The sequence below is a fragment of the Gavialis gangeticus genome, unplaced genomic scaffold (genome assembly GCF_001723915.1).
Source record: "Gavialis gangeticus isolate Ggan-Ray unplaced genomic scaffold, GavGan_comp1, whole genome shotgun sequence".
NCBI lineage: Eukaryota > Metazoa > Chordata > Crocodylia > Gavialidae > Gavialis > Gavialis gangeticus.
Genome location: NW_017729014.1, coordinates 9,863,221 through 9,890,004, shown reverse-complemented (window position 1 = coordinate 9,890,004; position 26,784 = coordinate 9,863,221). Strand labels below are relative to the sequence as shown.

The window sequence follows — 26,784 nt, the reverse complement described above, 5'->3', positions numbered from 1 at the left end:
CTGCGCGCGAGGAGCCAGGAGCCCGGCGGCAGGTCAGTGCCCCCCGCGGCCGGGCCGGGGCTGGGGGAGCTGCCCCGCTCCCCGTCCTGCCCGGCGCCGGCTCTCTGGACCCGAGCGGTGGGGCAGCCTCTGCTTGGCACCCCTGCCTTGCCCGCTTTCTCGGCCCCGGGAGGGCAGGGGGCCTGGACTGAGGAGCAACCTCTGGATCCCTCTGTGCATACGTGTGGGAGTAGTTTCAGTGGGAAATTAAGGCGGTTTTTTGATCCTCCTTCCCTTCCGGTGTTGCCAGAGCCGGCGCTGCTGCAGGTCCTTGCTTAGTACTTGCATATTTGTGGTAAGGAAGCAGCCTTCTGGTTCAGCAGGTCCAGGAATCGCGTGAAGGTCAGGGGAGCAGAAATCCCATCCACAGGCTGAATTGGAAGCGGCTGTAAAATGACTTTGTAGGAATCCCTGCCAGCCAGAGCTGTGGGGACGGCCAGGAGGGTCCCTTCTCACCAGCCGTCTGCCTGCAGGGCGGCACGGCCAGCACGAGACGGGGTGCCCAGGCTTGCGCAGGAAGGCAGTCCAGCTGTTTCTTTCCCATGGGGTTCATGACAGCCACTGCTCTGACTCACGTCCTCACAGCCTCTTGAGAAAAGTCAGGGAGGGTCAGTTTGATACCCCTAATCACATAGCAGTCTCCCCTCTCATCTCATAAAAGAGGAAGCTAATAGTCTCCCCTACTTAGTGTTGACCACCTACAGTGTTGAGGGACCGTATACAGACCTAAGATGCGGAGACAGAGGGCTGTTTTGTCAGCATCACATCTGTAAAGCTGTTTTCCAAACAGGGGGTCATTTCAATGTTTCTCTATAACAAAGAAGCACCCAGTACTACAGTACCTTGAAGTATCCAGTACTGTTATTTTAGTTGGGGAAACTGAGGTGCAGGTGCTAAGAGAGTGGGCCTAATTCATGCAGTCAGACGGAGGCTTCTGACTTCCAGTCCTGCATTTAGCATTGAAATGGTATGGTTTTTTTTCTTTTCCATTGAAGGTTAGCTCAGAAAAATATGCCCTGGAATATCTGCCCTAGACTATCTCCCCACACGTCTACATGTGATACTCTCATTCCAAAAGGACTTTTGGTTTAGCATTGAATTGATTTAGTATTACTGGGTGGAAGTGCAAATATTCTTCCCCAGTCCCCTGGAGAAAACAACCCTGGGAAAGAGCAGAGAAGGAAAAGTTGCATCTCTGCAATGACAGAATAGGAAGTACCTCACTAGTGATTACTCCTGTCTTGTTGGATTCGGAAAAGGGCGTGTGATTGGGGGACTTGATTCTCGGGACTCGGTGGCTGTACTGCTTCCTGGGTGGGTAGAATTACTAGATGAGGTAATGCCACGTGCCGGGCACTGAACAGCTCACGTTCCACAAGTCAGCTTTGGCTTCCCCATCAGAGAAGGGCCTACTCTGCCCTTCTTTTGGCTGCCTGGTCTGAACTGGCCCTGTGTCCAGTAGCTGCAAAAAATGCCGGGTCTTCAGTTTCTGCTCCATATCAGCACTTTGGTGTCTTGTGCTCTGCACTTGGAGACAGTTTAGATGCTGGGGACAGATAGGGTGAATCCAGGGAACCACCGGAGAGCGTGAAAGGACACGGGTAGGCTGTTAAAAAATGCAGACAACAGCTAGGTCCTGCCTCTCATTGAAAAACGAGGCAATTTAGTTTCTACCTGTGTCCTTTGGGAACCTTTCTCAGTGCCGGTGCAGTGAGATGGGCAAACTGGGTTTGTGCTTTGATTCAAAGGTGCTAGTTGGATTGTGTCCCCACCAGCAGTTGCATTATTTGCCCTCTGAAATGGCAGTAAGGGAGGAGGAACTCACTCCTGGCCCACGACAGATAGCAGAGTAGCCGAAATGTGGGTAGCTGGACCATACTAGCACACTTGCTGTCACCATAGTCATTGGGTCAGAACCAGCAGGGTGGGGAGTGAGCCTCATCTCACACTGGGACGTCTCTTACTATTGTCCCCACAGGAAATCAGCCCTGCTTTTCCAAGCATGTTCAGAACTACTTGTGTCCCAGCATCAGACCCACGTTCATTTCCCTGAGTAAGTGAAATGTAGTCAGTGCATGGTTATGTGACTAGGCTTGTACTAGTGGGCTACAGCACTACAGCAGAGCCTGGCTTGCTTTCTTGAGATGCCACAATTTTTTCCCCTCCTGCTGGCGGGAAGTATTTTAAAACCTGCACAGGGGCTCATCTGCCGTCCTTTGCAAGCAGCCTCCAACAGCAGTCAGAGGAAGTCCAAGAGCCAAGGCTGCTGCATAGTTTGCCCATTCCCCTCTCCCAGTCTCATTTTCTTTTTTGGCTCTTCTTGCTTTTGGTGACTGCCCCAGACACTCTTGGGTTTGACATCAGAAGGAGGCAGAGGGTGTCTTAATGCCCTGTCCACCCTTCTGCTTAGAATCACAGCAAAGTAGGGGCTGGAGGGGACATCTGGGGGCCACATCTACTCCATTCCCTTGCTCACAGCAGAACTAAACCATCCGACTGACTAAACCATCCCAGTTAAGCGCCTGTCTAACCTGCTCTGCAGTCTCACCCCAGAGGAGTGTGCATGTGATGCAAGGCTTCAGGATATTATGCAGCTGCAATGTTCAGGCTAGTGTGCGTGCCCTGCCCATCTGCTCTCAAGCCTGAGCTGTGAGGGTCACTGCATTGAATAAAACCCAGACAAAACTATTGAATTGGCTAGGCCAGTTCTGTAGCCAGGGGCCTGTCTGAATGGAAGCAACAAAAAACATCCAGGCTTGCTTTTCTTATTTGGTAGGGGCGGGTCCAGAAGTGCCTCTGTCTCTATGCAGAAACGGGTCTCCTGGTTTGCTTGCTAAAGGCAGCTGTCATTTCAAATGCACCAGCTGGGCTGTAATTAAGATTTAATCTAAATAAAAGATAGGAGTATTGCACGCTTTTCTTTTCCTCAGCCACACTCTCCTTAATGAGATCTCATGAGCAGGAACTAATGCCAGTGTTGATAATATTGTTCCTTTTCTCTCAGCCTGGGTCCCTGTGCAGAACTGGGTTTACCAGCCATTTACCTTTCTGAATGAGAACTGATTCAGAGCATTCAAGTGGTGCTGCAAATGGAGACACTGCATGTTTATTTTGTCTGCATAAAAAAAGAGGCACAGGTTAATGCCCTCCAGTCTTCCCCCTTTGTTGACCAATAATGCAGGCTGGAATAAGGGGCAGTTCCTACACCGGTGTTTCCATGTGGATGGGGTTAATATGACAAGCACTCCTCATTCCTTGCTGAGGCAGGGAAAATTAACAGCCTCTGAATATAGGCAGACAAGGTTCTTTGGGTAAGCGTGATATCTTTTATTAGACCAACTGAATAGCTGGAAAAATTGTTCTGTACAAGCTTTCAGGCTCAAATGCCCTTCTTCAGGCATACGGAGAGACTGCTGGGGTTTGTGTACTCTCTTGGGTGGAATTGGAGTTTAAGACAGTATACAAAATGTAGGTCTGTGAAAATGCAACCTCTGAATAGCTTCTCCAGGCTGAAGCATGGTAGCAAGTCAAAGTTAATGTGGAGTGAGAGCTCTACAGCTGTGGTCTGCACTGATAACGTGTCCTTCTGCTTTCACAATGCCTATACGCGCTGTATAGGACTCTGGCTGCAAGGTGAAAGCAGCTTTGTTTACCAGTGTCATTTCCCCTACTTGAGTGCTCAGCCTTGGTTTTTATTGGTCAAGGCCATCCTTGCTTGCTCACATGTTTTCCTACTCCGTGGGGATAACCGCTTTTCTGGCACAGGGTAGTACCCACGAAGGTAATGTATAGTTAACCTCCCATGTGCTGCTCGAATGGGAAGATCTTGGCTTGATGCCCATTTTATGGAAATGGGAGGCTCCTCCCTAGCTTGCTCCTGTGGCCTTATGGCTGACGGCAAGCAAAACTCGGGGGGCATCTGAACCTGAAGCCTCTGGGCTTGGGCCTGCACGTAGGATGCCTGCCACGTGATTTGGAAACATCTGAAGCCCCAGGTGGGGATGGAGGATGTTTGCTAGTAGCAGGGTCATTTTTGGTTCTTGACTGACTCACGGATTTGGAATTGATTCGGCTTAGAACACAGAAAATTTTCATTTAAAAAAAAAAAAAAATCTGGGCACAGTGCAGGAGTCTGTAAGTAGGCGGTGACTACTGAAAGGGGGAAGGCTTTGCAAGCTGGGATAGGCAGGCCTTCTATCAGTAGGTGTCAGCATCCAGGGCTGGGAGATCTGGAGAAGGAGACTGATAGTGGCCGAAGCTAAGGTGTCCCAAGGATCAGCAGTATCTGTGTCGAATGTGAGAATAGAGCTGGGATGGTGGGCATTCTTTTCAGCTTTCCAGACATCAAAACTCAATGGACCCAGGGAGCTGCCTGCCCTCTCCTGTTCTCCAACATGACCCGACCCCCCCACATACGCCTACCCTTCCTCCAGCAATGGGTTTTTTGCAAGGATGCTGCACAGAGCTTATCACCAGATCCAGGCCCTCTGCCTCCCTGGGACTTGCCAACTGTAGAGAGGAGGTAGAGGATGGGGGAGCCCCATTTGACTGCAAGGAAATCCTTCCTGTAAAATGGGCACAAGGTGAAAGTCATGATCCATCTGAAGCCATGAAGCGATGCTGCAGCTGCTGGGACTGCTTGCTTATATGTTTCCTGTGTAAATTTTTTTTCTTTCAACCACTGCTTCTATTTTTATGATGGTGCCAGCTGTTCGCTGAATTAGCTCTGCCTGTTTAAACATAGCACCCCCTGGATCATTAAGCATGTGTTTGAAAGAGTCCAGTTTGGGACAGTTACAATTAGGGCAGCTTCATCGTGTTACATAAGGATCTGTTGTACTTGCAATGTACGGCCTGAGGAAAGCTTTAGGGGGGTGGGGGAGGACTTGTTGTCATGTGGCATTGAGAAGCTGATAGCAACTTGCAGATCACTCCCAGAGACCCCAGAAGCATGTCCTGATGCTGCTGCATGTGTCGGGTAATGCGGTCAACAGTAAGAGTGACTGCAAACAGGAAAGGAAGGTAGATCTTGGCCTGCGTGGGGTATCCTTTCCTCTTTGGGTCAAAGCAAGCGTCAAAGACTCCAGACAAGCCACAGCCCTGACACTGGGGTTCCTTCATGGGTCCTCTCTTGGAGCAGGGAGCTGCTGCTATGGCACTTGCTTGGAAGCAGGGCAGGATGTTCCCCTCTCCTGCCCCAAATCTACTTCCTACCAAGGACAGACCATTGAGAATTTCGTTTTAAAGGCTGACGAGGTTTTTTAGGTAGATATGATCTCTTTTATTAGACCAACTAAATAGTTGGAAAAAATTGTTCTTTAATCCATTTAACAATTTTTTTTAATCTATTTTTAAAATTGAACCTTGTCTGCCTATGAGACCACCATGGCTACAACCAACAATTTTAAAGGCTGGCATTCATTTTAGAGGCTGGCAATGGAAATAGGAGCTAGGCTGAGTCCAGCTGGCCAAGTAGAGATATAAGAGTTCTCTGCGATTCGGAGGTCTCTCCCACATCCACACTTCAATGCCCAGGGACAGGGGCTGTAAATATATGTAGCTACCATGGTCAGAACTGCCCTACACTTGCAGCCAGCCCAGGCATTTGGGCTCGTCACTGAACCGTGTCAGAGGGAACAATCCTGAAATTGAGCTAGTGCGGAAGGAATGGCCTAGATGGCCTATAAGGGCCTGATCCTTCTCTCTGAAAAGTCAAGGGCAATTCCACAGGGTTGGGTGAGGACTTTCCAGCCTGCTCTGCTGTTAGTGAGAAGGCGCAGGAATTATTTCACCATCATCTGCTGGGAAAAGATTCATTTGTTCAGGGCAGGGCAGAATGTGCTGAAAACCTCGCTGAGCTACAGTCTGCAGTAGTCACTAGGGAAGAGTCTTTGGAAAAAACAACTTTCATCTCAAATGCCCTGGCTGCCCTCCTGGATACTCTGCCACACTTTGGATTTGATGTCCCTCTATTCAGAATGAAGAAGCAAAGGAATTAAGGGGCCGGTCTGACTTTTTGCCTCCAGCCAAAGCAAATACATGAATAACAGTGTAGTGGAAGACAAGGGATGCCCTTTAACCTGGGCAGAACAATAGGATGTCTGTAATCTAGGGTGCTTTTCTCTCTGGTGAGAGAAGCCAGTCCTGTGCATGGTTAGAGCTTGTAAAGGGTTTAGGGATGCAGGAAGGTTGCAAAATAAGTGCTCTTTGAATCACGGTAGCATACTCTTTAGTGGAGAGTTTTCTCTATCCCAAAGGTTTCCTTCTGAAATGAAATTAAGGCATGCCTATGCCAGAGAGACTCAGCTCTGCATCTGACTCAGTGTGTGATTAGAAGTGAATCATACGTTTCCGTTGTGCTTCTCCCTCCAGATCCATCTGTAATATGGCAAGATGATACCAATGTCAGGCTGGCTCCGCATTTGCTCACTGTGAGCCTTAAGTGAGATGCCTGCATCAGAAGTGCTTTGGACTGACAATGTATTAACAGTAAATTTTGGCCTAAGTGTACAAACCCTGTGGTGGCTGAAATGAATCTGCTAGGCGGTCACTGATGTTCTTGAATCCTCTTTCTAATAGCTCTGTAACCTGGAGGAGCAGGGTATTTCCTTGCCTCTCTTTTATTTACCCAATAGTGGAAATTATATTTGAAGAGACTTTTGGAGCCAAGTCAGGGACAGAGCAGTATAAGCAGGTCCATTAATAATCGCCAAGGGGGAGGGCTGGAAAGGACGTGCCAGGCATCACAAATGTTTGGGGGTGGATTTGTATTGCTGGATCTCGGCTTCCCCTGCTCTGAGCGCATTTCACAGTAACCCTTTGAGCTCAGCCCAAGAGCTTCAAAATTGGTGTGTTTTGATTTCTGACACACTAGCCTCCTCCTGGAAGAAACAAGGAAGGAGAATTTTAAGCTAGTGCCAGAACAATGAACAGAGGAGTTTTCTTGAATCCTGATATTCATTTCAGCCCCTCGGTCTGTCTGATTTCATGCGTGACTTAAATGCTGGGGGCCAGCTACTGATGCTTTTGCATATGTTGTCTTCAAAGCCTGGTGCTGCACTTTGGCTATCAAGTTTGCAGCATAATCTCACAGGATGCAGAGGGCTGTCATTTCTTATTGAAGTCAATGGACAATGCTCACGATTAGCCAAGGATAGCAGCGTAGACATCTGCAGTTTGGGTCTGGCCCCAGTGTGCTTCATGGTCTATGCATAGCAAAATCTCATGCACGTGTGTGTGCGTGTGTGTGGAATTCTAATCTTGGGTTCCTGGCGTCTCGTACATTAGAGGAAGACTGTGTACTGACTCACTTGAAGACTGTCTAAGATTTAGCACCATCGGAAACTAGAAAACTTTCCTATTTATAGGGCCTTTCACCCCCGTAAATATATATACAAATAAAATTACCCCATGTACCTTTCATCCCCATAAATGCCCATATGCTTTGCAAGTTCTCTGGCTTCACCTGCACAAAGGCAACCTAAAAGGAGGCAACAATATTTTTTCAGTTTAGCCAGAATGCTGGGGAAGTGACCAGTAGAGCTGTGTGATACATGGTGCATACTGTTTGCCAGGGCGCTGGATGGCTCCTTTTCTTTTTGGACCCTGGAAACTTCACCAGAAAGCACAATTCAGTGAGGTGCTTCTAAATGCCAAGTCCGATCCTCTGATATTCAAGTCTCAAACCCCTTTGCTGAGACTGACCCACGTTTTGAGGTTGTAGTAAATCCTGGAACATGGTATGTTCGCCTGATTTCTGGTTTCATTACAAAATATTCTTGGAGCTCAGCTGTCCTGAGCCAAGCATGAAGAATGATCTTTTTTATTATCTGACACCTACTCATCAAAAATCTTACAGCACTTTGCAAATGAAAAGGAGTTAGCTTCTCAGTAGCCCAGGTGAAGGGGGTATGGATCTCACAATATCAAAGGGGTTGGTATTGAAGTAGGGTGCTTCCTTGCGTTTTCTGAGATTGCAAATTTGGTAAGTGGAACACAGTTCTGGGCTAGTGATGGGAAGAATGACTGCACTAGAGCCTTGCTGGAGAATACAGGAGACTTCAGTTCTGAAGTCTTCAGACTTCAGCTCTTGCACAGGCTTTCCAAGTAACTGTGGGCAAGTGTCTGTGCCTCAGGTACTGTGTGATTGTAGGAGTCTGGTAAGGATAATTACAGTAGACAGTGAAGGTGCTACAGGAACGGAGAACTGGTGTTAGGACTTTTCACTTGGTCTTTTGGCTAAGATCAAGGTGTTCAAACTTAGTACCACTGTGCTCCAGTCATAAGCCTGTTTTCCCATTGTAGTCACAGTTTGATTTCCTAAAGTGTCAAGTGGTAGTGTAAGAGTGTGGGAAACTACTTCTGTTTTCTGGGATTTGCAGTTATTTAGCTCATTTTCTACAAAAAGCCTGCTATTTTCTGTCCCTATCACTGCCCGAGATCTCACTGGAACATGCTGCATGCTTCCTATAGTATATAATCCCTGCTAAATTAATCAGCTTGTGCTTCTCTGAATGCAATGCTGACAGTCTGGTCCTGCTGAAAGCTCTGTGTAACTGCTGTTGGAGTTGACTTCTCCTGAGCTCTGGCCTTTCTAGAGGGACTTCTACTTTGGAATAGATCCAAAGGAGAGAGTCCATTTCTGCAATAAACGGGCAACTTTATTGAAATGTGTCTGATTCTTCCTTGGGGTTTGAGGCATATATCTGTATCTTTTTCCCTACAGAAATACAAATGTGTGTGTAGGACTGGGAAGGGTCTGCTGGATCACTGCATCCAGTCTCCCATCTCCAGCTTCTTGTCACTATCTTGATCATAGTGTTAAGTTACACAGTTACATGGCAGTGGAAGTGACTGTGACAGTGCAGTTTCACCACTCAGTGTCTGCTTCAGCAGGAGATAAGGACTTGTTATGGAGGAAATCTTTGTCTGGTGTCACAGATGCATCAATGGAACTTCTCCATACGAGTACGTCTCTGTGATGCTTGTTTGTACACTGGTCTTGATGCACGACTGAGGTCTCTAAGCAGTAGGTGATACCAAAGAATCATAAGTTGGGTTATTGGCAGAATAAAGTATATAGGATACAGGAATGACATTGTAGCATCCTTAGTAAATGCTAATTACCAGCAATCCAAGGGAAATGATGGCTAAATGTATGAATGTTGATGTGAGATGCAGTACACTCGGGTAATTTACTACAGAACTTCCTTTTCCAGTATCAGAATACACCAGCAGATTTTCTAGTCTATTTGTTGGCTCACACATCTCAATGCAAAGAAGTTTTTTTCTTTCTTTACAGCAGTTCTTTGTTCTGGCTGTGTCCTCCTGTGGTACATCTCTAACCACTCACCACTGGCAAGTGGCTTAATTTCAGGTGAAAATATGTGACAAGTGTCACCTGTGAATATGTAGGGCCAAGTGGGAATTGAACTAACTCCATCAGAAAGCAGAATTGAATAATTTAGCACTATAAACGTCTTGCTAGGAGGTGACTGACCTAGCACAATTAGCAGCCTAGGCCTAAGGATAACATTTTCCAGTCACCTCAATGATTTAGGAGCTTAAACCCTATTGAAAATCATTTTTAAAAAGTTCCTTAGGCTCCCAAGTGCCTAATTCATTTTTGCAACTTGATCTGGAAAGGTAGTTAGGTGCCATGTTCATGGATCTCAGTAACTATTTTGGAACCTAAATAGCTAAAGTAATTGAGATGCATTGGAAATCATAGAAAATAAAGGTTGGAAGGGACCTTAGGAGGGTATCTAGTCCAACCAGCTGCTCAAAGCAGGACCATCCCCAACTAGATCATTCCAACCAAAGCTTTGTCTAGGTCTTGAAAACCTCCAAGGATGGAGATTTCATAGCCTCTCTGGGTTCCAGTGCTTTACTCCCATTTAGTAGCTGCGTCTACACAAGACGCTGAATGTGCAGTCGTTACTACATAGTTATTTAGCACTTGTATAAACACTAAACACTTAACCAAGACTGACAGACTTAATCCCTTTAAGACCAGGATTTTAAGTCTTGCTTCAGAAGAAGGGTTATTGCTCAAATGAAGCTGCTGAACTGACAAAACATTGAAGTGAGTGAATGGGACAGGGGTGTGCTGGCAAAATGTAATCCCTTATTGTGTTCTACGACCGGCCAACAGAAAAAGCCATGTTAGCATTATCAGCTGCTGATAAAACCTTTAAATTCCAGCAAGGCATCTCTCTCTGAGTGAATATTCCTCCTTTCTCACTTGGAGCTGTTTCTGATGCAGGACAGTTGTGCCTCAGTTGGTGAGCACAGCGAATGTCCAGAGAAAATGAGTGATCATGGATAATGTATCCAGAAAAGATTGTTGACTAAGATTTGAAGAGAACTTGGGAAGGAATGAGGGGGCTGAGTGGCTGATCAACATTGGGAGCTAGGTCTGACTTTCTTGGTCCTAAGGTAGAAAAGATTCTTTGGGTAGATGTGATGTATCTTTTATTACACCAACTAAATAGTTGGAAAAGTTGTTCTTTGCAAGCTTTTGGGCACAAACACCCTTCTTCAGGCAGCCCTTCTTGGTCTTAAGGTCACTTTTTGAAACCTGGTTGGCAGAGGCATCAGGAAGAGGTTGTCACTACCCGACGGCTGTGTCAGAACCTGTGTATTATGGGTGCTTTTAGTTGCACCTAAGCACCCAGGGGATGAGATACTCACATTGCAAGAAACAGGTACTGTAGCTACAATTAATCAACTCCACTTTTTGGCAGCTGCAAAATGACTTTGTCCCAAACAGCACAGCTGCCCCTATCACTCTGTACATTTATTTTAAAATACATGTATGACCTCAGATTTTTTTTTCACTGTACCAGGCAACTTGCTCTAAGCTCTGAGTTGCTATCTCTCCATATCACTGTGGCTTTCTAGTGGACTCAACCTTCAGGAAGTGAGCTGAACTTTAAATGTCACTGACTCCGTTCTAAAGGGTCAGTGGTTTGGGTTATGTCTCTTTTTTCCCCCCCCCCCACCATGTTTTAAAACGGAAACTATTTTTAGGAGTAGTTAGTGTGTGTTTGTATGTCTACATTTACACTTGTTAACCAAGGCATTGATTGATTTAGCATCTAAAAACAGTGCAATTCATATGTAAGCTTCCTCTTTAAAAATTTAACCAGCAGAGCTGCCAGTTCTGTGCCTGGTTGCTTCTTTGATCACGACTCTCTCTCAGTCATTCTGAGAATTGAGCCCTGTTAATTGGACTGTGTGGCACCTGCACTAAATATTCTGACACACCGCTGCTTTATTGGGCTATAAATCTTCCCTGGGCTCTGTTGTCTTTGAATTGATCTTACACACCAGAAGGAACAAAAGCAGTATGAATCTTCACAGCCAGGGCTCTCCTTTCTTTTTACATATTTGGCAAGCTTCTGGCTTCTTATCATCTCTCAAGATCTCATGACACGTTCTCCATTGTCACTTTTTATATTGATTTAAGAAATATTTGCCCTCACTGTGGTTACAAAGAATGCATTTGAGTACATGAAGTGGCTGTCGTAATGAATTCTGCATCTGTGCATGTATATGTGCGCACATGTACTGTTGCATTAGAGCTGTTCAGCTATGCGTCATAAGGTCTATGCTGTCCGCAATTAAGGAGACAACTCTTTAGCTCAAATGGTTTTAGTTTGTACTCGGAACGAGATGCTCTTTGTGCCGTGCCTGACTTCCATCGCAAAGTTGCAGTAGCCCTAGGTTGCAACATAACTTGAACTGTGAAATCTTAGATGGCTGCTTATTAGTTACAGTGCCAGACAGATGTGAGATTTTAGCACAAAGTGAAGCAATCAACTTTATCCTGCTGCTACAGTGCATAGACACTGCTCCAGATCCTGGTCAAGAGAATAGAGGTGGCAAACATATGCACTAGAGCTGGCGTTGTTCCTCAAGCCAGCACAGCCAGAGCTATTCTCCACACAGGGAGACTCCTCTGACTTTTCAGATTTGCATTGCAAACTCTGGCCCTGTATTCACCATTACAGAGCTCAGTTTCCAGGAGATGTGGTGGGAGGCAGCTCTGAGGAAAGTAGGTGAAGCTCATCTGCTTCAGCTGAGTTTCATTCTAGTTCACTGGTGGGAGGGAGTGGGGCTGGTGACTGCAGCTGTTCCTGTCGCTGCTGCTGGGACTAGAGCCAATCTGGGTGACATTGTGGTTGGGGGAGGGGAGTGGGGGGGAGCCTTTTATTTTCTACACCTGTTCATGTTGGTGGAAGTTTATGGACAGAACATTTATCTGAGTTGGCTTGGGTGCATTTATCTGTTTGGGTGCACCCTTCAGGTGACACCTGGTCAGACTGAAGCCAGTGGGTATTTTGTTGCTCATTTAACGGAGCTGGGGTTTCATGTTTTGTGTGCAAGTAGAGAAGTTTGTGTGATATTCCAGGACTGTGTTTGATAACACAATCCCTCCTGACTCGAGATATGTCTGGACAATTTCTGTGACACGTGAGGTGGGTCCTACTGAACCAGGATGATCTACTGGTTTTGAGTTAATTGTGCAGCAAATGCAGAATCAGGAAGACTTACAGAGGATGATAATTCCATGCATTCTCACATGCCTCATGTGACACAGCTCAAAGGAGACACAGACCTGACTTAAAATCACAGAATCATAGAAAATTAGGGCTGGAGGAGACCTCCAGACGTCATCTAATCCAGTCCTTGCCTACAGCAAGATAATCCCTATCCAAACCAGCCATTGTCTAACCTCTTAGCAACTACACAGTCAACCCTGACACAACAGAAGGCATAACACCCTAACCTGCCACAGGTACAGCAGGGGGGACCACAGCAGCCAACTCTTTGCTGCTGTAACAGCTGTTAATATATCCTCAAGAGATCCCAGGAAGAGGGCCATGAAGGTAGTAGCTTCTACAATAGGCTGTACAATGTCTCCTAACCCAACCATGTGCTGTTTCACTAGGTGCGCTGGATGTACTGCCTCTGCCGTCTTGCTTTTGAGACCTTCTGCCCGTGAGCACTCTGCAGGCTGTTTTATAGCAATGGACTTGGACCCATATGCAAGCATGCAGGTTGGGATGCGGGTGGTCCGTGGAGTGGACTGGAAATGGGGAAATCAGGACAACGGCGAAGGAAATGTTGGGACTGTGGTTGAGATTGGTCAGCAAGGCAGTCCAACAACACCAGATAAGACGGTGGTGGTCCAGTGGGATCATGGGACCAGAACCAACTATCGGACTGGATTCCAAGGAGCTTATGACCTTCTTCTGTACGACAATGCACAAATAGGTAAGGCTGGCAAACTATTGGGTAGACATTAAGAGGAACAGGCACAAATGTAGTAATACCTTTGTCTTTTGCCATACGCAATACCTACATCAAATGACAGCTGCTCTCCCTTCAGCTGTGTCCCATGATCTTGGAGACTTGGAGTGATCTTGGGGGTTGGGTGCAGCTGAGGAAGCAGGAGCCCCTACTTTCTAAGCTCTGCTCTTCTCTGGGCTTACTGCGTGAGGCTGGTGAAAAATTACTAAACCTCTTTGGCCATATCTGCCCTTCCAAGGCTGGTGCCAAACCCATGCATGCCAGCCATCTACACTGAAAACCTGTAATCACAGCCACCAGCCTCAATCCAGCTGCCCTGGGCCTTGGAGCTTGAGACTGACCCTTCTTTTAGCCTGCCTTTCTCTGCATTGTGTTCAGGATTCACCCAGGGGCTCAAGGCTGGAAGTGCAGAAAGCATCCCAGAAGCAAACCCAGAACTGCCTCTTCCTGACTTCCAGCCTCTTGGCACGCCACACCCTGTACCTGAACATTCCTGGAGGCTTCCCTTAAATAGGAAAAGTGTTTTAAATAACAATACTATCTTCTTTCAAGCAGGGTCCAAAGGAAAACCTGAGTTGCACATCCACCCAGTCCTTGGGACAATTCTGACACAGGCCTTAACTTTGCAGCTTAGAATCAGGAATGCCGTTGCCTCCGTATTTGACTCCAACAGCTTGGAAATTGATCTAGACTTTATAAATGTATTTAAAAAAAATCCCTGCTAGGCCTGGAGGATCCTAGCAAGGCTTGGAAGTCTAATTCTGTGTAAGAGCTTCAAAGTCTAATTCAGTGTAAGCTGTGGGAGTTAAATACAGAGGTTTACACCACTGGAACACTGGAGTGATCCTTAAATCTCACCAACTGGTTGTTCTGATCACAGTGTTGCTGCCTGTCCTTGCAGCTGGATTCTGATGTGACTTTTAGCTGTTACTGTCCTGAAGACCCCCAAGAGCCTGAATACAGAGGCTTTATGCTGCATAGGAAAGCAGTCTGGAGTCCATTTTCCCCACTGTAATAAACCGGAGATTCCCAATCCCTGGGCTGTGCCCCGGTACCAGGCTGCGAAGGGTTGGCTGCTGGTCCACAGGAGGGTTGGCTGCTGGACCAGAAGTCCAGAAGTGACCGGCATACTGTGGACCAGCAGCCAACCCTTTTTTACCCCGAGTATAAAAAAGGGTTGGCTGCCGGTCTGTAGTATGCTTGTCACTTCCATTCTGCAGTATGCTGGTCCGTAGTTTGTCAGTCTGCGGTCATTTCCGGTCCACGGTTTGCCGGTCCGCGGTGTAAAAAGGTTGGACGCCACTGTAATAAACCATCTGAGTCAGAATCTGTCTGCATTTCCCCTCTTGTAAATCCAGAACAAATTAAAGTATGAGTTGCTCCAGATCTGCCCCCACAAACCGGTGGGACAAGGTGACCTCTGGGGGTTCCTGCTCAAACAGAGAGATGCTGAAAATATGGAGGCAGATATTGAAAGAGGGTCAGAACCATGTGCCTAAAACACCTAGGCACTAAAATAGAAGTACCCTGATTTTTCAATGCAGCTATGTAACCTTGGACCACAGGGGAGCTGCAGGTGTCCAGCAGCCTTGCAAACTAGTTTGCTTCTGCCTAGGTGCCTGCATAAGTAGCAAGATTTACATAGAAACATGGAACTAGAAGGGACCAGCCCTGGGTCATATCCAGTGCAGGCTTCTCAAAGGACTTCAGGCAACGCACGTCCTGTGCACTACAGTCTTAAAGCACCCAAAAAAAAATACAGCAAGAGAGTGAAGGGCACTGCCAATGTCTCAGGCCCCTGCAGCAGCAGGGAACTGGTTCTGTAAAATAATCCCAAATGGTTCTAGAAACTGAACAGGTTGGAAGAGTTTCCTAAATTTTCCTGGACTCTGTAAACTTTTTCCAAGCAATAGCCTTGAGCCAGTACTCAGAGGGAGGTAGAGGAATGAAGGGAGAGGGAAACAAGAGACTTGTGGCCTCAATTTCAATTGCTTTTAATTAAATTAGGGAATTGATTTGGCAAGGGAAGGTAGAGACCTCCCTCTTGCATGTGCTGCTCCTGGCTTTTTGACATTTCAAAGCTGTGGCCTTGGGAAATCAACTGGGGTTTGTTTGAACAAAACCTTCATGGGGGCTGGAGCGAGGGGGCAGAGGAGCTTAAAAGCTGCTTCTATGCACTGTCCCTCCCTTAGTCTCTTTTAATGCCTCACACCTCCATTGCTGCAATGGGTGACTAGTGCCTACTTCATTGAACTAGGTGAGGATCTGTCCTTCGTATGGCATCCAAATCTAGGAGTCACTGTCTGGTATTATTGCTCAATATATGGATTAAGTGCTGTGTGTTTGTTGGACACCACATTCATGCAGGGGGCTGTCTAAGATGTTCATCTTGTGAAATGTTTTGAGGTGTCCAGATCCAAGTCCAGTTAAATACACTGAAGACTGAGACACTCAGATACTGCAGTACCAGGCAGGGTTCTTGGGTAGAAGATTAGAAGTCTGCCAAAAGACCTTGGCAGCATTAAGGCTAAAAACAGACATCAGGTTTATCCCAGGTCTGATTGTCCGATGTTAAAACAAGTGCTAGACAGCCCTTTACACACAGTTTGAATGGTAAATAACTTGAATTAGCCCTGATTAACCTGTGGGGGGAGGAAGTGTTATCTCAGTACTTCACAGTTACTTAGTGGGACAATGGGCTTGTACATCTGTAGGATCCCAGAATAAAAGGCTTTGTTCTGGGAGAAATCCAACATCTGTTTTTAGCCACAGTGATTGGTGTCTTTGGAAGGCTTCCTAAAACCTCTGTACATTTTAAATAGCTTTCTTGTTCCCAGGCTCCCTCCACCTCTTAAAGGCATATGATTTAAAGGAATAAATAGCATAATGTCATTAACAATCTTATCCTAGGCTGATGTGGGTAGGAAAATTTAACCAAACTGTCTTAGTAACCTGAAATTTCCTTGCACATGAACATACTTTTTTGAACTGCAAGCATCACAGCAGCATTTTTTTCTTTTCCCCTTGAATCCCTGCAAGCAGAGCTGAGTCCATCCTATCTGCCTGCCTGACATGGAAACAGGGCCTGAGTTGTGTGTGTGTTTCAGGTGTGCGCCATCCCAACATCATCTGCGACTGCTGCAAGAAGCATGGGATCAGGGGAATGCGGTGGAAATGCAAGGCGTGTTTTGACTACGACCTGTGCACGCAGTGCTACATGAACAACAAGCACGACCTCTCACATGCTTTCGAGCGCTACGAGACCGCACACTCACGACCGTAAGTCATTGGGCGGAAGCTAGTTAACTGCGTTGAGATGCTCTACTCACTGGGAGCTACTTGGGCTACTCTGTAGATTAGTTCAAGGCTTTGTCTTGTCCCTTTGTTTAGGAGTTCCAGGATCAGGACCATAGTTTTCATTGCCTTTTTAACAGCAAGGGGCCCTTAGATAAACTCTACTGCATGCAGGAGCTGTCTTGTTAGCATTTACAGAGGTGACTGCTTATACTGTCTGTGGAACGATGTCCACATATTTCATGATCATTTACTTATCAAGCAACCAAATGTGTGCCAGACTGTTTCCATTCACAGATTTCAGCAGCAGTCCTTGGGGATGATGCTGGGGCTAAACGTGCTATTGCAGGGAGCCAGCTCCCAACTCTGTCACTGGCTCGCTGTACTGTTTTGGAAACCTTCCTTAGCCTGTCTGTCACTTCAGTGACCTCTCTGTTTAATGGACACTTTGGGCACCAATATATATGCAGCAAGACTGCTCCAACACAGAGCAAATACAGCACGTTGGAGCATGCTCCAGCACAGTGTTTCTCAACCCATCAGTCACTACCCAAAAGTGAGTCACAAGAACGTTTCAAAGGATCGTGAGCAAGGGTCAGAAAAGTGCAGGAAAGTGCAGGTTTCCTCTTGTATAGTGGCAGCATTTCAGCCTGCAAGCAGCTGCTTGGGGCATGGCCAGCATGCAGCCAGGCAGGGTCGTGGGAGCAGCCCCAGCAGCTGGATGAAGGTAAGTGTATGGGGAGCAGAGGTTGGAGGGTCTGGGCTTGGGAGATTGTCAGGGTGGGGAGGCAGAGTGTGAGTGTGTGTGTGTGGCGGGGGGAGGGCAGGTGCCTGCCAGCAGTGGGGGAAGGTGGCTGGGTGGTAAGGCTGTGGTAGGGCAGGGGACTGTGGACCAGGCATTGGCAGGGCTGGTGGGGGGTGGGTGTCGGGACAAGCCATTGATTTTTGCAAATGGGTCCCAGTATGAAACAAGGCTGAGAACCACTGCTCTAGCAGTCTCCAGTCTTGTGTATCAGCTAGAGGACCCCCACTGCCATTTTTCAGCACAGCTCTTGGAGCTGCTCTAATTTCATGGATTTCATAGACATTTGGGCTGGAAGCGACCTCTGAAGATCATTGAGTCTACCCCCCTTCCTGGGCCCTTTAATGCTGGGCAATTTGTGGGGAGGAGATACTGAGCCTTAAATAGTTTTAGGTAATTCAGGAAGGGAATTTGGGAGTTCTGGTTCTCAGCCTTTTGCCATTTTCCACCCTCCCCGCAACCCTTCCTCTTTCTAACCTATAGAAAACACTGCCTGTGTAATTTTCACTGCCTGAAATTCTACAATGGGATGTGGGCTCTTGACATCTAAGGACTTGCCACAGTCTTCATAAAAACTGTCCCTTTTTGGTCTTTCTGGCTGAAAAGCCTCTTTTCCCAGCAATCCCAGGCTGCCCAGGTTTCACTCAGAACCTCAGTCTGTCCCTACTGTCGTCTCCCTGCCCACAAACTAGCCTAGCCATCCTTTGCAAGTCCTGCAGCACTGGCAGTGGCTGAACGTGGCGATCCAGACCTGACACTGAATTTACTCAGCTCTTGTCTGTTGTACTAGGATGGAATTGCTGTGAGGAGTCACTGTCCTGATCTGGTAGCCCTTTATGGCTGTGTTGCAGTGCCATAGGGCAGCAGGGCACGGCATGGTGTGTGTTTAGAGAGAGAATTTGTAAGGAGTGCCAAAAGGTCTGATCATGAGTTTATGGCAGTGGAGAAGCGAAAGCATAGGTGATTGTGTCTAAGGTCTTCCTTTTCCGTGTTATCAGTGCACTTTGCAATCACTAGTGCACTTACCCTGGCAGGACAGCAGTGGTTACCCCCACTTTAAAAACGGGGAGTGGAAGAGAGGAGATCTTGCTCAAGGTGCCATGGGATTCTGTGGCAGAGCAGGGCATGAACCCAGGTCTCCCAAGTCTTAGGTCAACCTCCCTGCCAGCCTTGGTCTGCCAGATTGCAAAGCTTGGAAAAGACCAGGGCTGTGAGATTTTTAGCATGCCCAAGGTGGTGGCAGTCTGACCTGTGTTTGAACCCTGTAATCTTCTTGGCTTTAGGAGTGAGGATTTCCCCTGCAGGGACAGCTGCTGTGGCTCACCTTCTATGACATGTTTACAAAGTCTTTCTCTCTCTTCTCAGTGCAGAGTTTTTTATTATTATAATGGGGCTTTTTTTGCAAGATCAATTCTTTCTGGCATTTATATATCAAGTGTGCAGTGGGCTCAGTGCATCACTTGGTCCAGCGCTGTCCTTGTGGGTAGCTCCTGCTGCAGTCAGCAAGGGCTCTTGTGTACAGGCTGGAGCCAACATAGACAACCTTGACAATGCACTAACCAAAATGATACCAGTTGGTATTCTCTTGGAGGGAATGGTTTCTGAGCCTTGAGGCTTGTGTTGCCCATTTGGCTTTAGAACATTTCTTGGGACCCTGTTAATGTGGCAGTCCTGCGATATCTTATCCTGAAACAAGCTTTGGGATTCCCGCTGAACACTCTTACTCAACATTGCTATAATTAGCCCCTTGGAACACTACTGAGCTGTACTCACTCATCCCTTTCAGCAGAGCATTTCGGGGCTTAGCTGTTAAGTTGTGCAATCTCTCTGAGTCAAATGAACAATTATTGTAAGTGGCCGTGGCAACGCATGTCAGCTTCAGCAATCCAATTTGCCAGCTTTTGCAAAGATTGTGCAGGGCACAGCTGCTCACACTGTGCAGTGCTGCATTGTTTTGGACAGCTGCCCTGCTGTGCCAACCTTTCCAACCCTAATGGAAGCAGCCAAGAATAACCCCTCTCCAAAGTGAGGATGGTTGGGTGGTTTTCTCAGCAAGTCTCCCTGTACGGACGTGCGTGGAGCGATCTGCCCTTCTGAGGTGACTGGAGTTTGAGAAGTGCAGAGCTGCTGTGCAACTGGGCTGTGGTGCACATAATGTCTGCGTGAAGACAGCAGCCTGGAGTTGTGCCAGCAAAGTAGATGAACCTGGTGTTCATGTCTGGTGTGGCTGGATACCTTTAGCTGGATAATGCAGGGAGGGGTTAGGTTTGCAGGTAGTACATGAACCGACCCTGTTACTTTGATTGGGGACTGGGGGTAGAGGGGAGCTATTTTGTAACCTGTCTAGACTTGTTTCCTTCCCCAGAATGTCCTAGAATTTTCCTAGGTTTGAGTCCAGAGGTTTTCTTTTATCTGTTCCTGCAACTGTTGTTTGTCCATACATTTTTTCTTCTAGACTGGCTTTGTAACAGAGCATTGAGTGAATTTAATTTCCTGGTCTTGCTGGAGTCAGTCTTGCCAAGGATTGAAGAAGAAGAGTCTGTGTAATTTAATTTTGCCAGCAGCATCCTCTAAGGGGTGACTGCGTAGCATTAGAGTGGAATGGTGTTCACTGGTGACAGCAGTGCCTCGTATTCAGTTTTCCTCCTGTGTTCACTCTCCTACACTCTGAGGTATTGGTTGCTCAGCCTTTTGGGGAAAGATGCCTTGCTGATGAGAAGGAGCAAGGCTGAGCCTTGCCAGCACCTTTTAGTACAAAGGGAACTTCAGAAGCGTATAACCCATGATTGTGGGACAGGCATCCACATGGCAAACCCACCAGTAGGATGTGTAGGAAGTAGCTCCTTCCTCAATTTGAAGTGCTCAAATGATTCATTCTTCTCACTGTTAAATACTTGTGCCTTACTCAGGGCTAGTGTGACTGTGCCTAGCTTCTGCTGAAGCCAGTACACTGGATTAACAGGGTTCCTGGCCTGATCCAGGGTGGCAGTTCCCAAGCTCATATTTTTTGAGTAGTAAGGTGCAGGACCTGGCTGGGGAGGGACATGGCACTAGGATATGCTCCCAGGGCTGCATTTTGGAAGGGGACCCAAAATTTGTGCGTGACTGGCAGGTAGCATGAGAAGCACATGCAAGGCTGACTTCACAGCAGGTTTGTGAGGGGCTTTTCCAGCCATTTAGTTTGAAAGGCATTTTACAATGCCTAGCTATTTAGGCTGCTTTAAATCTCTGTGCGGCACCCAGAGGAGAGCCTAAGGAAAATACTTTAGAAAAACATACCGATCTCGGCAGGGGGACACAGCAGGCGGCTGCTAGTCGCATCAGTTTGGTGCCTGTAGGTTTGCCTGCATTTGTGCTATATGTGCAAGCACAGCAAGCAGAAACAAGTCGCTGTTACTGTGACATGAGTGTGTCCCTGTGTGGAGTTGCTTGCAAGCAGCTCCACCCATGGGCAAGGCTGAGGAGCTTGCTTTGCTATAGGAACTCCATCTGCTGATGACTGGTACATCTAGCAGTAGGATCACATGGCACTTCCTGCCCAGACTGCTACCCTAGGAAACCTGCTGCTACTGCTCAGGAGCTCTACAGCTCAGGCTTTTATATTACTTTTAATTTTTCCAGGCTTCCTTCTTAATAGGCCATTCATCCTCCTCCCAAAGGTCCCATTCAGGCACTTGCAACCCTTTTGTGTGATGAGAAATGCCTTCCTGGGGGATATCTGTTATGAAGAGTGACTTTTTTTCACAAGATTCATATCCACCTGTTAAATATTTAAGGGGCAGATCTTATTGAAGCCAGCAGCAGAGTTCCCATAGACCTGAGTCAGTGGGATTGGGTTTGTGAGGAAGCAATTACAAGAGATGCTACCAAGGTCAGGGAATCGCAAATTCAAACAGTTCTTGCAGGCATCAATTGGCAGAGACTCAGTAATTCTGTGGCAAGTCTGTTCCTCTTCCACCTTCCAGCGTTGTTCTGCTTTTTAAAAAAATACCACTGTCCTCTCTAAGGACAGCCGGTTGTGGTCACATAAGGACAAAGTGAAGGACGAGAGAACAGTAATTAAAATGTTTATTCTCTTCCCCCTTGACCATTTTTTTTTCTTTTAGTAAAGATTTTGGCCCTGCTTCTAGGATCAAAGCATGGGCCTTTTTTTTTTTATAATTCCCATTGCGGCTGCTTACCAAAATCCAATCCAGATAGGGGCCTCCATTGTGTTGAGTGACGTAAAATCCCCAAGTACAGCACAGTCCCTGCTCCAAACCTTACAGTTCAAGGCACCAGACCTGTAGTGAATCTCATATAGTTGAGCCCCACTGCAGGCTTATGGCCCAATTTGAGACTCAGCAGGTGTACGAGAACGTAAAAGACCAACTTCAACATAGGGAAAGATAATGGTACTTTCCTGTAGCTCTTGTTAGATCTGTGCGGGTGACATCCACCCCTGTGATATCCACCCCTTCACAGGTCTTAAGACTCTATGAAGTCCCACTTACAGCTTCATTCAGAGGCTTTTGAAGGAGAAAAGGCATTGCTTCATGTTGCCTTTCATGAGCTTGCTTTCTCTGAATACTGTGGGGAAGGTTGAACCAGCCATCCAGTAGAACAGGGGTGGGCAAAATACATTCTGCAGGCCAAATCTGGCCTGCCAAGAGATTCTCTCCAGCCCGTGGCTGCTCCTTTGAAGGAGAACGTATCAGGCCCACAGCTGCCCTGACTTTTGATACTTCTTGCCCTTCTCCCTTCCCTGTGCTATAGCTGGCTGCAGCAGCAGCTCTGGCTCCAGTGGCCAGGCAGCCACTCCTGTCTCAGCCTGGCCCATCCTGCTGAGTCCCTGGCATGTGGCCGGATCAGGCAGGAGCTGCTCCAGCTGTGCCCAACTAGCCCAAAGCGGTTTGTGGGAATACAGTGCAGTACCAGCTTGGCCCAGCCACTTGCCGAGGACTCAGGGCAGGGGAGGGGGTGCAGAGAGAAGTGGGTAACACCACACAGCACCAGCCTGGCCATGCCCAGATAACTTGGGGCTCCCAGGCCCCTTCTTCCTGCCAGTTCCCCTCCCCCGCTCCATTCTGAGTCCCTGGCATGCAGTTGGACCGGGCCGGTGCTGTATTGTGTTCCTGAATGCCACTTTGACACATGGGCATGGCTGGTGTGGCTCCTGCCCTGGGGACTTGGGGCAAGGGAGTGGGGTACAGGGAGAGCTGCAGGGAGCTTGTGCACTTGTGTCTGTGTGCATGCACATGTATGTTTGCACATGTGTGCATATCTGTGGCATGTATGTTTGTCTCCGTGTGTATTTCTATGTGCATGGGCATGCGTGTGCCCCTCAACAGCTCACCAAAACTTATTAAGTGGCCCTCCAGCCCAAATAATTGGCCACCCCTGCCCTAGAGCTAAATTTGATGGCTCACAGGACCTGCTGTACATATTGCTTTTAGCATGGGAGTCTAGTTCATCCCAGGAAAGGGGGACTTGTTTTCAACCCATATCCTCCCTGTGGTATAGGGGTGGGCAAAATACATCTTGTGTGCCAGTTCTGGCTTGCCAAGGGATTCTGTCCAGCCTATGGCAGGTCCCTCAGCCCTGCCCAGCCCAGATGTGTGGGAGAGCCTGGGCCATGGCATGTGCAACTGCTCCCACCCACCACCCAGGGGTACACAGTAGGTCAGGGGCAGCTCAGCAGCTGGACTCTGCTTCCCAGCAGCCCCCACAGCAGCGACTCCTTCCAGCTGCCACCCCTAGTGTCTCCAGCATCACTAGACCCAGCTCTGCTGCCAGGGCACCCCAGCTCATCCACCGCCCCACTCACTACTGGAGGTACCAGATGGAGCAGACGGGCAGGTAGGCAGGATCTCCATGGAGACTGGTCCAGGACCCCCACAGGCAGGATGCGCTTGGCCAGGTGAATGGGATGGGGCTGCAGGCAGATGGGTAGTGGCATCCAGGAGCAGGATGGGCTGGCTGGGGCTGGGGCCAGATTGCAGGGCAGTAACAGCAGAGGGCCCAGGGCACGGCCTTGAAGCGCTGCCCCCACGCCCTTACCCACAGAACCAGCTCCCATCACAGGGATGTGCAGGGTGTACGTTGTGGCTGTGACCTGGGCTCTGGCCCTGCACTGTCACTGCCTCGTGATCCCTGCCCACCAAAGCCACTCCCTACCGTGGACACCGCAGATGTGGACACCATGTTAAACCCTCAGCAAACTAAATCATCTGCATGTTAGCCTGAACACTATTTTCCAGATAAGGAACAAATAACAAAAAGGGGCACAGCCCCAACCTGTGGGGCTGTGACAAAGGTTTCTGAAGTCTACTTGGCGGGGGGGTAGGAAGAAGATGGAAGTGTTTGAAACTAGGTCACTCATTTAATTTTCATGCTGTTAGAAAAATGGCAGAGATGCTGAATGTAGCAATGTGAGGTCTGCGTGGGACAGAGAAACTGCAGATCCAAAAAACACCGAGTGGGAGCTTCTGTTTGTGGAAGGCTGCAGTTTTAAAGATGAATGAAAACTACATACTGTGACTCTTCAAACCACTGGGCTGTTAAGAGAAACAGGTGGTCAGGATGTTTCTTGTTTCAGTCTCGCTTTGGATTGCACTTCCCATCAGGATACTGTAATACAACTGCAGTGGACATGGCTTTTGTTCAGCAGGTGTCATGTAGGGCAGTGACAAACTATTTGAAATAATTGTGCCAGGAAAAGGTTTTTGATTTGGTAGCAAGAAAGAGCAGGTACAGTTTTGCTTTGACATAAGTGTCATTTTGTAACTTTCATGATTCAGCCCCTGCGGCTTACTCCATGTTAAGAATGCAGTGAAGGCCCTGATTATAGAAGGACTAAAAGGGAAGCTAACTGATTTTAAAAGAGAGAGAGATCACATGTGAACACTGTCTGCAGAAAGTATTTATCTTAAACATCTGAGATCTGACCTGCACAGGCACTTCCCCTGGCAATGCGACATCCCCTCTGAAGAAGAAAACTTGCCTACTTATGAATCACTGAAGCTTAAGCAGTACTGGTGGGAAAATAGGCACTGTAGAAAGTGAGCAGCTTCTATTATTCATTTGAATAGGGTTTTCTTCCTCTTTCTCTCTCTCTCTCTATAAAGTAGAAGAGAGAAGGTTGGCAGTTCTCCAGAGACCTGCAAGGCTGCATTTTGAAAGGCAATTGTAACTGCTTTATGTGAATGTGTATTTTGGTCTTGTGCAGGGTTTTTATATATAGCATATGACGGATGGTATTGCTCTGTCTCAAAGATTAAGAGACTCTGATCTCCTTTGTCCTGCAGGGGGTGGGTATCTTTTCGTTATTAATGTTTAGGAAAAGAACAGCTCCCAGGGGCACACGAGCACTGCGCTATCAAGCCTTAGGCAATGTTGGGCAAGGAGCCCACTTGGGTGTTAATTAGCATGAACGTTTAGGAGGGAGGGAGAGTTCACCCAGACTCATAGCATCCTGTAATCTCCACTCTGTGTAACCACTGCCAGATGTGGCTCACACTATTTAAGCATCAAATCCTTGTCTGCCCGTGTATGAGGGACCCAGCTGCATTTGAATGTTGACATTTTGCGGGAGCTAAGCACAGCGGGATGCAGCCCCACTCTAAAGCTAGAGTTGCCTGACTCCTGTGCTCTGGAGTTCATGCCCACACATGCACTGCAATGCCCCAGCTTCCTTCAGAGTAGGCTGTGGCATGGACACATTCAGGGCCTCTGCACTGGGGACTTTTGCACTAATGTATCCAAGGCAGTGTGAAAAATGGAACACTTTACACAAGCCCAGCCGATCAGGGTTAGGGGGCTGGCACCAATGCAGCAGCATCAGGGTAGCCAGGGTGGTGCTTTTATTTAGATGAAGGAATTTGCTCCCTGCCATCCCCAGATCCTACCCAGCCCATCCCTTTTTAAGGTTCTTTGCGTCTGGGAGCTGCCACATAGTGTCTTCTGTTTTGGTTTCACTATATTCGCCTTCCTTTTTTTGTGGCAGTCTGTTTATGCCACCTCCTTATTAATTTCACTCCAGCTTCCCATCTCCCCCAGCACACAGCACAGCTGCCCTCTCCTGACTGGCTTATGCGGCCTGTACAGGGGAGGTACAGATGGGTTTTTTTCTTTATTCTGAGCCTATTTCAAGGGGTAGGACTTAGCAGCCTGAGCTCACTTTGGAAACTTAAAAGCTGCATCCAACTCCAAGTGTTTCTGATGCTGTCTGATACACTAGAGTCAATGAAAGCCATGGCTCTGAACATCTGTCGCCAGCATCTGCAGGTTTGCAATCAGCACCTGACCTTGCAGTATGGGGCCGCCACTGCTTTTCATTGCACAGATAATAGCACGGAGTCCTAACTTCCCTTTAATTAACAAACCTTCTGGCCTTGTGTTTTAGTCCCCAAGGTCCAGCAATTAACTTGTAAAGTTCTGTCTATGCACAGTTTTTATCTTGCTATAAATATTGAATCCAAAACACATGGGGGTAAAGTGTGTGCACACCTTCTACCGGTATAAAGGTGCATGCACTAGTGTTTTTCTGTGTGTTACTTTTCATAACACAACTGCGTGCCTCCGTACCAACCCAAGCTCACTGTGGTTGTAAGAAAACCCCCAAAGCAGATTGCATGCAAAAGGAACTTGGGACCAAGAGACAAAGAAACCTTTGTCCTAGAGTTTCAGTGGTCCTAACTGGGTTTTCAATGCAGGGTTGAATGACCTGCTGCCACTTCTCCCCTTTTCCCCAATGTTACAATGGCATTTGGCTCTTACTTGCTTTTGCACCTGTTGACAGGAACCTCCCTGGGCATGTGCTATCTTGTCCTTGGCCTGTAGCACACTGGCGTAATGTGGCTTTCAGTGTTCTGCTTATATGTGCTGTAAATAGAGCTCTTAGTTCCAGACAGATATTCTAGGGCTGTTTTCCAGCTGTTTTACCTCCACTCTCCACCCCACCCAATCAGTGCTATTTTCTTCCCCGCTGCTTTTGGCAATTTACCCTCCACCACTCCCCTTCTAAGGAATTTCCCATAAGAGAAAACAATTTCAAGCAGATCAGTTGAAACTGAGATGAGACTCTGCATTAAAAATAGTGAGGGCTTGCTTGGAGGATGTGGACTCAAGGCAGTTTTGTTGTGTGTGTTTGTGTGCCTGTGCCTGCTAGCTGCAGATCATGCAGTCTTGAACCTGAACCCCAGTGTATAATTGTGAAACTCCTCTGAGGAGGGATGGGACGATCTAGTAGATACAGCACTGAACCTCAAGAGATGTTGGTTCAATCCCTAGCTTTGCTTGGGTTCCCTGTATGACTTTGGCCAAGCCATTTATTTTTCTGTGTTTTAGGCTGC

At 47.5% G+C, this 26,784-nt stretch overlaps 1 protein-coding gene across 3 annotated transcripts in view; it reads left to right on the top strand.

Moving 5' to 3' along the window:
- Positions 1-26,784, top strand: part of MIB2 (mindbomb E3 ubiquitin protein ligase 2) — a 92,952-nt gene that overhangs the window by 16,333 nt on the left and 49,835 nt on the right. For 2 of the 3 annotated variants that reach the window (XM_019511712.1, XM_019511710.1), the window contains exons 2-3: positions 12,995-13,320; positions 16,464-16,635. In XM_019511712.1, the coding sequence (XP_019367257.1) occupies positions 13,074-13,320; positions 16,464-16,635 (419 nt within the window). In that variant the 5' untranslated portion in view covers positions 12,995-13,073. Of the gene's footprint in view, positions 1-17; positions 33-12,994; positions 13,321-16,463; positions 16,636-26,784 lie in introns of those variants that run through there. The other variant, XM_019511711.1, reaches the window with a different exon arrangement.